We start from the raw sequence: 12,265 nt of genomic DNA, 5'->3' as shown, positions 1-12,265 counted from the left end.
ATTTAACCAAGAAATCATATACACAGGGTAAAACCAAATCGATCCCGCTAAATATTACAAAATCCTAATTTTGCAAGCGGCAGTACAAATATAAATTCAGAAGGAAACACCATAGAATAAATGACCCTGCCCTTTAGTTATCTCCCTACTGGCCTACTCTTACTTTGTCTAATGCTTCACGATAAACAGATTCCACCAACACACAGAAACCAAACCAACCTACAGCTAATCCTTGTTGACGCAATCGGTGTTACAGTCAGCAGTAGTTTAATACTACAGGTAGCCTAAGTAAATTAAAAAACAAATTTCATGAATCACCACCGGCATCAGCAACTGGACGATCATTGTGTACTTGGCGAACAAACTGCCCTTTGACCCGAGGACGCTGCTCTGCCAGCCTTTTCCGGCTTTGATATCGAACCTTTACAACAAATTAAGAGTTCTTATTAATAAGATCATCAGCAGAAGATGGTATAGGAGTTTCCAACCTAACTCTAGTCATAGATTTATCTTTACCATATATACTTTTAAAGTAAACTAGCATTTTACTAACAATAACAATGCTGGTTGTAATACCTTTTTCTCGAAGCATCGCTCTTTCCGCTTCAGTCGAAACTTGGTTAGAGCTGCTTCTCTTTGACTAGTGTGATGAGATTCTGTGCCTCGAGACCCATCATAATTATGACAAACACTATCGCTGAAAACTTCTGGGTTGTTCTTGGATACTATAGCTGAAGTAGCATGCCCATCATTTCCACTGTCCATGCTTCCATACGCACTACTGTTGACATGATATGAAGCATCATGGCATAAACTATTACCAGCACTCTGATCAGCAGCAGGAGAATCACGCCTTGCCTGATCCAAATCAGTGTCTTCCTTTACATTTTGATTAAGACATGTAGCATCATTGGAATATTCATGATATTGGTCAGAGTTGTGACTTTCAGGATTGGACTGGGAGGAGGTACTTGTGGGAAAGGGAGAACTCTCGTTCTGGCAGACTGGTTTCGGACTCCACACAGGGTGAGTACCAGATGTTGCGTAGAACACTGAAGTGAAAACATTACCATGTCCCTTGGACTTAAGATCGGAAACAACCCCTGAAACAGGTAACATTCCACATTGACTGTTTGATAATTTTGGCTTAACTTGTCCATACTGATCAATGACCGTACCGATCATATTCTCCAGGTTTTTATTTGAGCCACCATACTGACAACAATTTCCAGAAGTAGTTCGAGACAATTTATGGGATTCGTGAGAATCCCAACTGGGGTTGTTTACTTCGGCGGATGTAATTGATGGTGTTCGAAAAAGAGGGTGCACCAATTTACTATTACTATACCTGCATATAGAAATTGTCACCCACCGTCAGAAAATGAGCAATCGCAAAGAATTATTGCAAGTTGATTTTCTGAAAGGATCACTAGGAAACATAATTTAGAATGAAAGATTGGATATTGATTTCACATCATCCAAGTGAAAGCTTAAACATGGCCTTTAATTTTGGGTGCTGGGGGTTGGGGTAACCATAAGGGTGCAGAAGTTTATTGATTAACAAAGAGGGGCCAACCTGTTTAGTTTAACAAAGTGATTATTTGATCTATAAACTCGAAAATGAAGAATCCAATTTATTTTAACAAGCCTCATTGAAGAATTCCTCTTAATGCAGATGACGGTGCACAAAAGCACGCACATTTGTGTGGTCTCTTCAGTATTTAAGGTTTTAGAAGCATAAGGCTCTAAGTTTTACCATGAATTGGATCCTTCCATGAGATTATAATAGATCATAGGCTCTCAAAATTATGTTTCACTCCAAATCACCATTTGTTCAGCTGTCACCACAATGTTAATTTATAACAGCATAAATCAAACTGACAAAAAGACATAAAAGAACATGAGAGAAACAATATAACAAAACTCGACAAAGAACTTCCTTCCACTGGTCAAAATTAGTTTCTTACAAGAAAGATTTTACGGTATTGTAGATGTCATTTAAAGAACCAAAAAAGTCACAACAAAACACAGAACTCACCAAGAAAACGCAGAGGTGTTTGAATGGTTCAATCTTTGAGATTCCTCAGTTGCTTCGCTTGCTTGTTTACATGAACTTCCAGGAAAATCACTTCTTAAAGAAAGTTCCAATTGCGTAACACCATAAAACATGGTTGTATTACCACCATTAAGACTACAGTTTTCATCAGGGTGCTTTGGAAGATTTCCAAATGTTGCAATCAAGTCAATAGCTCCTTTAATAGGTTTCACCCCTTCATCACTGCATCCATGCAACTCAGAACTAATATTAGAATCTCCTATGCCTAAATCAGATTTTAAGATTTCAACCTCAATTTCAGTATCAGCACAGCCATGGTCTTGTTCTAGCCTTAAATCTGCCGATTCAAAAGTTTTGTCGCACCCTGCAGTGTCTGATACAATTATAATTGAATTATCTGCATTAAATGTTTTAACAGATAGCACAACAGTCAATACATTAAAACAAGACAAAAAAACACATTCATATCGAAGTGTAGAATAAAATTAGTATACCTCTTGTTTCATTATCCATCTTAGTTGATTCACTTTCAAATCTGGTAAACTTTTCATACTTCAAATCAATTTTCTGCTGTTTAGACCTTTTCAGCTGGGGCACATCCTGCATGGTTTCCACGTATGTACTATAAACATCCAAAATTGGCAATGTACAAGTGCTCTAGACAAGAGTTTGCAAAACTTACTGTTTCTATGTGAAATTTCAGAAGCAAAACTAATCTAGAAAGGATATTTTCTTCAAGTGAAGTGGTTTTGTAAATGCACTGTGCAATAAAATTTAGGTTGCATGTCTTTATATGTCACTCAATCCATGCAGAGTGAAAAATGTAGAAAGAATTTCAGATATAAAATATAATTAAATTAAAAGTCAATCACTTCACACTCAACAAACCAAACTCCAAGAAAATTGACTCTGAGAATCACAATAAAAGACAAATTTCGCAAAATTGAGGCAGTGAAACTTACTTGAGCCTCACTTAATCTCTCACTGTATTCGTTGTTTTCCTTAGAGGAGGCAACGGAACCACTAGATTTATTGCTTGCAGAATTGTCTTCGGAGGCAGTTTCAAGATTTTTTGGTGAAAATGTTGTAATTGGAGCAGTAGTGCTACTCTGAATAAATAGCATACGGCAGAGAGAGGAAAGAAATAAAAAGAACAAGTAAATATATGTAAATGGGCAAGCCATTATAAAAGAAGAAAATAATACAAAAAATCTCTATAAAAAGATTGAAAAATATGACGTACAGCGTGCCTTCTCCATACATGTTGCCACAAGTTCCCTAGTTCATTCCTCCGAATAGGTTTTATAAGAAAATCAGCAGCCCCTTTTAGCATGCATTTCAACACCATGCTTACAGAATCATGAGAAGACATCACTGCACAGCGATGAAAATAAACCTGAGCTCATTAGCCATTTCTATCTAACATTGAGACTAAAAATACAAATACAAAGTAACAAGTTTACATACTTATGACAGGAATGTTTTTACAAATTTCATGTTCCATGATTAAAGAAAGAAGGGCAAATCCAGATATTGCTGGCAGATCCACTTCAGTTATTATGAGATCTAGCTCGGACGCGTTCTTCTTCAACAACTCCCATGCCTTTAATCCGTCTGGAACCGCAATAACTACATGGAAAAGAAAACTATCATGAAGTAGTAAAGCCTGAAAATTATAATGTCAAGCTGAAATTCGATCATCCATAATGTTTTCCATTATGAGTTTGTTGAAATAATAAATTGTTTGATATTCCAACCAAATATATATACATACATACATACACACACATATAATAAACGGTTACCAGACTTTCCTTCCCGAAATACAATGCAAATAAATACATCATTTGAAACGAAAGAGGCTGAAATTAAAACAATTGGATTATTCACTTTTTGTTCAAAGGATGGAGACAAAATGGGTATCAAGAATATATAACATCTTACACTACACCCCTTGATAAACAAAGATTATTGAAATATTACCAAATATACTTCTACTAAAACCAAAATTACAGTGGGAGTCAAGATTTTAAATTGCGGGTTAGAGTTGCAGTTTCATCGTGTTAATTGCTATGCTTCTACTGTTACGATCATCGATGCTCGTGAACTTGCACAGGGTTGCCGCCTGTTTTTAAAAACCTTGGTAAATTAATCAGGTTTATTGAGTTTTAAACACTCTAAACATAGCGACAAATAAGCCTATGTATGAATGAAAACAGAGATTCTCATTTTCATAAACTCAGGTCATAATTCATCATAACTGCAAAAACTTTATAAAATTTATCACAAAAAAAAAATAGCAACACATTGACCAACGTATCCATGACGTTACCCGAATCGAACAGGTGGAAAATTAAATAGAATTATTCTCTGGATATCACCGCTGTTATACACTTAACCTAATTACATAGACCATAATCAAAACGATAGAACAAAAGCAAAATTTTAGCAAACTAACGGCAACTAGTTAAATAATACAATGCCGCAAACATTATCCAAAAGAAAACGACATAAACAGCGAAATCGATAACAGGTTCTTCCGAATTAAGAAGAAGAAGAAGCAACCTGTGTAACTGCATTTGCGAAGAAGCGCAGCGATTATTTGTCGAGTGGAATGATCAGCTTCTACAAGCAGGACTCTGAGCACCATCCGCGGCAGAAACCTCTCCCACTGAACCCCCTCTGCAGAGCGATCGCCATTGTTGCCCGTCCCGTGCTCTTGCATCGTACTACTCAACTCAGCCATTCTCGAACAAAAGCATGCTTCATTCCACGACCAAACAGAAAACCCCAAATCAGTTACGACGAGGAAGACGAAGAAGAAGAAAACAGAGTAAATGAAATTGACCTCATCACCGTCGTCGTCTTCAGGAGCAACAATAACAACAATAATATAATAATAAATAACTAAATTTGAAAGAGAAAAATGATTTGTTTTGTTTGGAACAAACCCTTCTTCTTCTTCTTCTTCTTCTTTAGTTGCTTCCGATTCTGATTCACTGGTGACCAGCTTTCGCCCACAACCGCGAAAATCGTCAAAAATATCTTCCCACCAAAATCTCCATCCCTCTCACTGGATCATCAAAAGGTGGATAGCTACTCCCATGATGACGTGGCGCAGTTTCCGCCATCCATTATTTTAATATGCAACGCTTGAGGTGATCTTCCGCCATACGTGGGGTCCACCCAATGGACACTTGTCGTCCTTATATCTTCTCTCAGAGCCGATATTTTTCTGTACAGTAATATCTGGTTTTATTTTACAATGCTTTGATCTCGTGGTCTACAGACTGACACGTGGAGTCACCCAGATTTAATCTATTTGTTTTTTCATTCCTTTCTTTTGGTTGTGAGTCCAGTCACTTTAATACGTTATCCATATTCCTTCTTTTTTTTTCATATTAGTAAATATCGAAAATTTTAATATCAAGACGTCATGAAAAATGTGTAAAGAATTATAATATTATTTTTCAACTTATAACCTTAATGTAATGAATTAGTTAAATTTTGTTATGTGACGTTTAGTTTTTATTTTTATTTATTTAATATAAGACTTTTAATTTATATTTAAATTTTTAAATTATATTTGAGTTTTTTAATACACTTTCATTAATCTTAAACGTTGTGGGTTTACCAAAACATTAAAATAAACTTTGTTCTAATATCATTATGGTATTTTAGGTGAAAATAAGAAAATTTGGGACATGTAAGCTAAAAGACAATTCATATAAAAGGCTTTAAGACAATATGTGGGTTGGATCCAATGATTAATATTAGGCCAAAAGTTATAATTAATAGTCAAAACACTTAAACTCATAACAATCCAAATATTATGATTGGGTCCATTTGTCCTATGTCATGCAATAATATTCCTTTCAATAATTATCCTATTGGAAATAGAATTCTTGGATTTGATACCCATTGATAGGAGTAAAACAAAAGAAATATGTGAGATGAAAATAAATAACACAAAGTTTTTCATAGTTTTACACAATACATATATCTAAGTTCATGACTATACTAGGAAGTACTTTATGTTGATGTATCTAAAAGCTTTACAATATGTTACTTATATAACAACAGAGAGAACAATATTCCTCTATATGACATTATGAGAGACTAAAACCAAATTCCACAATATTCGTAATTCTTTTAGATAGAGTTTGACTTATACTATCGCTTAGTGTAATATTTTCATCATCGATTATCCTTGAAAGTTACTTGTCTCACTATAAAGCCTAAACTTATTAGTTGTGACAATCTTGGTTAACATATTAGTTGAATTTTGTGATTTAGATCGTTAACAAAGGCAATTTCAGAACTTATCAAATCTTTGACAAAATTATACTTTGGTTATATATGCTTTTGTTTATAATAAGGGATTGAATTTTAACAAAACATATAACACTCCCAATGTCACTAAATAAAAGGCAATCATTTTCTTCATTTCCTAATTCTCAAGATATTTCTTAGTATCACATATGTGAAATCAAGAGTTGCTCAAAATTCATAACTCATTAAACTTCTTACACCACTGTCTTGGTGTTTGTTTCAAGTCATACAAACTTTTATGAAACTTGCAAACAAGATTCTTCTTGTTTTGTACGTCAAATTCTAATTGTGTCATAAAGATGTCTTCCTTCATATCCTCGTGTAGGAATGTACTTTTAACATCTCTGACTACTTACGATGAAGAGTTTTTGCAACTACAATACTTAATTTAAGTTTGATGGTAGTCATCTTTCATATAAGTATTGGCATGATCTGGGTGAAAATTTGTTCTGATTAAGGGAGTATAACCAATGTGAAAGAGACTCACATTTAAGTGACAATTTAATGAGTTAAGTTTGAGTTAGAGTCACACAATGGGTAAAAATATATGCAAGAGAAACATGTAAAAGAAAAAGCACCCACAAATTTATTGGTTAAGGTTTTGAGTTGAAGATGATGTAATAATATTTTACATGGGTTTCTTATGGCACATTAGTGTCAAATATCCATGGTGTATCCCTGCTAAAAATATCCAATAATTGATATTTGAGTTAATGTCACAAATTTAATTCTTGGTAAGACAATTGTTGAAAACCACATCAATTATACCATGGTGCACATACTAGAGGTCAACCACAACCAAAGAGTTTAATTTATCGTGGAACAATTGATCAAAGAGAGATTGTTGTAGTAACACGTACCAATTGGCTCCGAAGACCTACTACCACAACCTTCATTTTTTTTCTTACAATGAAATGCATTATCTACAAACATGACATAACAACTTTAATTTCTCATTCTCCTTTTTCAGCATTCAAGCTTTCTCTTGTAGACTTCACTAATTCAAAAGAAATTTGGTTGGATCTCAACGTCTTAAGTCGCTTTGGGAGTAAACTTTATGGATGTCAAAGATAGGATTTTTAGAAAGATTAACCCCAATTGATTTTTCTTTCTTTCATCTCTACCATCTTTGGCTTGGTTAAATATCAATCATGTTAGGAATTCAAGGTGAGTTAAAAGTCTGACATTGGATAAAAAGGAGTAAGATGAACAATATATAAGTAGAATGTCTCATAAACCTGTTCCTTAATATTTTGATTTGAAACTGACATCATAATCTCTTATGTGGGTTTTTTCATGTCCCATTAATGCTAAATCTCCAGATGGTCTCCCAATGGTATTAAAACCAATGGTTGCTTGAGAGAGAGGTGTTTCAATGTGGAGAGACTCATACTTGAGGGGGAGAACCTTAAGTTTTTAGTCAAAAATGATATCTTAATCTCTCGTATAGACTTGTTTATGTCTCATTGGCGTTAAGATTTTATGGTACTCGATAAAAAAAGAAAATCTTTAAATAAGATAATAACTAACGTTGTTTTCAAAACACATAATAGTATTTGTCTAAGTTTCACACTTAATCAAATTCATATGCAATAATATAAGTTATCTAATAACAATGTAAATTTGTAAGATTAGCATTATATTATTAATATATTATTAAAGCTATCTGTGAAACAAAAGTATTGTTTTTGTAAAAAAGAACACGTGAAAAGAATGGATTTTTAGATTTTATTTGATCTTTTTATGCTAATTCCCTTTCTTCAAAAGTGATATTTCTATTATTTTATTATTTATTTAAATACTTTAATATTCAAAATAGTTGATAAAACTTTATTGATATTGTTTGAAAAGTGATTATGTGTTAATGACTCTAGGAAAACCTTTTTAAGGATTCATTGACTACACCACTCAACAAGGATTTTCTCACCATAACAATACTTTTATGCTCGAATAAAGAACTAGTTGGTGGAGAAGATCTGAAGGCTAAAGAAGAAATATTGAAACTTCCTCAACAAGATTAACTCCCATAAAGAATTATCTTTCAAGAACACACATGATCACGCCAATTAGTGAAAATTTGTTAAACAATGATGAAATCAAACATTGACCCAACCCTAACCTTATCCTCAACCCCAACATTAATTTAAATCATGTAATTCACAAGAAGGAAACAACTTCCAGGAATTCCATAAAGAAGAGAACACCAAAATGCTACCAGACTCGTCCGAGTGAAAGTTAAGTCAAAAGATTGATTAACACCAAATAGAAAACATGTGGTGGTGAAGAATTTGAGTAATTGTTTATCTTGATACTGAGAGAGTTGATGGAGGTGATAAAAAGTGGAACAGTTGGGAAGAAAGGATTTTCATTTAATTTAAACTTTATATCTTTCATGAATTTAAGTTATGGTATCAGAAAATTGAAGGATGAGAAATGAAAAAGACCATGAAAGAGGTGAAGGAAGTTGAAGAAATAAAGACAAAAGAAATAAGTAAAATAAAATGAAAGATTGAAGAAAGCGAATGTCATTTATAGGTGACTACCTTCTAAACCGTGTTAATACATTGAAAGAGATTATATTAATTTTTTATAAATAAAATGAGATATGAATTAGGAATAAAAAGTTAAGAGATTACATTGAATAAATATCTCAAATAGAAAAAAAAAACCATTAAGTCTTGTTAAAAAACCTTTGCAACCATTTATTCATAATAATTCAATTATAAATTTATCTAACAATTCAATAAATATATAGAAAGTATATTTTATAAAAGAACAAGTTAACAATAAAAAACAAAAATTGATATAATGCTCCATCGATAATTGAGTTGGATATATATATATATATATATATATATATATATATATATATATATATATATGTTATTATTTAAATTAAACTAAGAGAAAGTGTTTTTGTCAATTCAAATAAAGGTTACTCAATTAGTGTATATACTAATAACATATATATATATATATATATATATATATATATATTTTTTTTTTTTTTTTTCGGATTTTACTTTCTCTTATTTGTTTTATTTTCATCCAATATTTCTCAATATCATGTGTTGCTATCGTGAGCTCTCTGTAAACTAGAAACTATAAAATAAAACGTCTTCAATGGTCCAGAAAACACTTTTTCTGTGTTACATGCCACTTTTCATGAAGGCTACCCACAATATAGTTTTGGGATTAGTTTCAAGATTAAAAACAGTCCCATTTCTAAACACACTAACACATGCTACTGTGACCTATAGTAAGGCACCTGTTCGTGATGTACTAGCTTTACTCTGCGTGGAGTTTATTCATGTTCTACATCACAATGCTCTGCAATATGTGTACTAGCAATGGTAGCAGTATTTCATCCCATCGCTAAATTCAAAGACAAATTTGACTCAACAACAATACCTTCATATTACTCATTGCAATTTAAATACAAGAGAAATAGAATAGAATGAACGCATATTTTTTCTGAACTGCCGCAGTGACAGGGTCACCTCTTCTTGACCGACCATTTTCTAGTGTAGAAGCCTCGCAAATGTGCCTCAGCTATACACACTAGAAATCTTCCTCCATGAGTAAAACCAAAATTGCTCCCATTGTTATGCAGACACTTAAGCTTCAGTTAAAGGCTCTGTCCTCTCAACACCCTCTTTAACTATTAGTGTTCGGCCATAAAATTCCTGCAAGAAAGATCAAACTAAGCAACAAACAGTAACAAATGAAACAAAAATCATAAAGTGGTCAAAGCAGATTTTACTGTTCCATTGAGAGACATTGCTGCATCACGTTCCGCCTCTAATTGAAAGGAGAGAAAGGCATAGGCTCGACTTTTCCCTTGTTTAAAATCAAGCAATACTCTGGCACCAACTATATTTCCAAATCTGCTAAAGTGATCTCTCAGCTGTTCAGGTCTCATTGTCTTAGGAAGATTGCCAACATACAGCTTATGAGAAGATTCATAGTATAAGATCCTCTTGGTGGAAGAGTTCGCTTTATTAAAACCCCTCCTTCTAGAATTCACCTCAATTGAAAATCTAACCCTCATTTCGCGCCCATCAACATCCTTCAGTCCAAAACAGAAAAAAAGAAACTAAATCAAACACCTAGACATGCATAATGATTCTAACACGAGCAAAGGAGAGAGAGTTTCACAACTGATCCATCCAATGTAGCAACTGCATTTCTTGCTGAGTATACAGATCCCAGTGTCACGTAACCACAACCCTTACTTTCATTAGTCTCATCATTTCGGCAAACCTGAAATAAACCAAGTACAACACGATAAAGATAAGACCTAATGTTGATTCCAAACTCTCAGTCATAACACTCACCTATCATTTCTGAATTGTTGAGTCAGAATTCAGATTATAATGATAATGACCAGAAATTTTGCTTTATAAACAGTTTTCAAATTGGCCTAGCAAAATTTGACAACTAAAATCTTGTAACCTATTACATGAGCACAGATACTTCTTCCTTATGTTACATTTGTCAGACACTCCTAATTAGGAGTTTAATTGCAGAATTATATTTTGCTAACTAGCTTTATTCACAATTTATAAATGCCACCTTATTTTTGCAAAAAACTATAAAAGAACATTTAAGTTTGAATGAGGAATGAAAGTGACATTTTTGAATTATTTTCCTTTGGATAATACATAAACTAAAATTAAAAACAAAAATACCAGACATGTTTTTCTTGAATAAATTGGACGAGCTAATTCATAATGAAAAAACAAAATTAAAAAACAGAAACAGTAATTAAAGAAAAAAAAGAGGAAGAGAAGCTAAGAGCGTAACCTCAACCGATAGAATGGTCCCATATGGCCTGAACAAGTCAAGCAAGTATGCTGCATCACAGCTTCTGGGGAGGTTGCACACGTACACTTCACACGATTTTCCAAGCCTTTCGTTATCTTCTTCATCCACTAAACCATCACCTTTTTGAGGGTAAACAGATTCTTCTCCATTAATCCGTTCTTCAACCACCTCCCTAGTTTTCCTCTGCGGAGTGAAAGAAGAAGATGATGAAGGTTCTGGAGATGTGCGGGAACGCCGTGGAAGCCCGAAATGTAAAACGAATCGTTTCACTTGGGGTTTGTACAGTTTGAAGGGTAGCACATAAGAAGAAGAAGGTGGTGTAAAGAAAGTGTGAAAAAGGGTGTGTGGCATTTTATGTTTTGTTTTGCTTTTATCCACCCAAAGAGAAAGTGTGAGAAGTGCAGTAGATAGAACAGAGGATAACAAATTAAGCTTGCGCCTAAGTTATAACACTATCTCAAAAACCTAAGTAAAATGTACAGAATGAAAACTAAAATCTAATTAGAAAATTGTTTTAATTGACAAAATTGTTTTTCAGTGATAATTCATGAATATTTCTTTTTAGTATTTTTTAATTAAAAGATTAAATTTTATTTTCGTTTAAATATGTTTGTGATTTTTTTATCATTTTGGTTTCTAATTCTTTGGCACAGTGGATAGGTTTCATCAGACATGTAGTATCAGGTAGCGTCTCCAGTAACATAATTTCTGTCATGTTAATACTTAAAAACAAAAGTTTAATATCGAAAATTAAAATGATGAAATTTTATATTATAAATACTAAAATTATAACAATAAATATTATACAAATTACCAATGTATTCAATATATATAATATTTATGACTTTTTATGATATCTTTGTAATATTGTAACATTTATGCAAAAATTATTATTTTTAAATAATTTATAAACTTTTTATTTTACACCTAATTTTGTGCTGATTGAAAAGGTTAAAAATTTCAATTTAGTTAAATTAGTTTAATACTTTGATTTCATAAATTAAAAGAATTATAACTTCTAAACTTTTTGTGAATCATAATAGTTGCGAG

General features: G+C 32.8%; 2 protein-coding genes across 4 annotated transcripts; both read right to left on the bottom strand.

The window, feature by feature from the left end:
• Positions 1-28: 28 nt before the first annotated feature.
• On the bottom strand, positions 29-5,164 carry LOC148191422 (two-component response regulator-like APRR9). Of its 3 annotated transcripts, none has more exons than XM_088101800.1 (9): positions 5,008-5,164; positions 4,622-4,819; positions 3,524-3,685; positions 3,300-3,430; positions 3,019-3,165; positions 2,551-2,656; positions 2,039-2,453; positions 577-1,348; positions 29-421 (listed from the first exon to the last, which is right to left on the bottom strand). In XM_088101800.1, exons 2-9 carry the CDS (start codon positions 4,800-4,802, stop codon positions 308-310), a joined length of 2,028 nt encoding a protein of 675 aa, XP_087957926.1. In that variant the 5' UTR covers positions 4,803-4,819; positions 5,008-5,164; the 3' UTR covers positions 29-307. The 3 variants fall into 3 exon arrangements, with proteins under 3 accessions (XP_087957926.1, XP_087957925.1, XP_087957927.1); XM_088101799.1 differs by having other exon boundaries at positions 4,905-5,062; XM_088101801.1 differs by having other exon boundaries at positions 2,039-2,429; positions 4,905-5,062.
• A 4,309-nt stretch (positions 5,165-9,473) lies between these two features.
• LOC124841207 (28 kDa ribonucleoprotein, chloroplastic-like) lies at positions 9,474-11,662 on the bottom strand. The gene is made up of 4 exons (XM_088101539.1): positions 11,195-11,662; positions 10,547-10,651; positions 10,152-10,457; positions 9,474-10,074 (listed from the first exon to the last, which is right to left on the bottom strand). Exons 1-4 carry the CDS (start codon positions 11,564-11,566, stop codon positions 10,006-10,008), a joined length of 852 nt encoding a protein of 283 aa, XP_087957665.1. The 5' UTR covers positions 11,567-11,662; the 3' UTR covers positions 9,474-10,005.
• Between the last annotated feature and the right edge of the window lie 603 nt (positions 11,663-12,265).

Source organism: Vigna umbellata, chromosome 11 (genome assembly GCF_029865625.1).
Source record: "Vigna umbellata cultivar VRB3 chromosome 11, Vumbellata_1.0, whole genome shotgun sequence".
In the NCBI taxonomy this organism is placed as follows: domain Eukaryota; kingdom Viridiplantae; phylum Streptophyta; class Magnoliopsida; order Fabales; family Fabaceae; genus Vigna; species Vigna umbellata.
This window is presented reverse-complemented; position numbering and strand designations above follow the sequence as displayed.

Coding starts and splice junctions, on each gene's coding strand:
- LOC124841207 (XM_088101539.1), bottom strand. CDS start 11,566: ATGCCACACACCCTTTTTCACACTTTCTTTACACCACCTTCTTCTTCT. Junction 10,458..10,546: donor CTACATTGGATGGATCAGTT/GTGAAACTCTCT, acceptor TTTGGACTGAAG/GATGTTGATGGGCGCGAAAT. Junction 10,075..10,151: donor CAATGTCTCTCAATGGAACA/GTAAAATCTGCT, acceptor TCTTTCTTGCAG/GAATTTTATGGCCGAACACT.
- LOC148191422 (XM_088101800.1), bottom strand. CDS start 4,802: ATGGCTGAGTTGAGTAGTACGATGCAAGAGCACGGGACGGGCAACAAT. Junction 3,686..4,621: donor TCGCAAATGCAGTTACACAG/GTTGCTTCTTCT, acceptor TTTTCCATGTAG/TTATTGCGGTTCCAGACGGA. Junction 3,166..3,299: donor ATGTATGGAGAAGGCACGCT/GTACGTCATATT, acceptor CTATTTATTCAG/AGTAGCACTACTGCTCCAAT.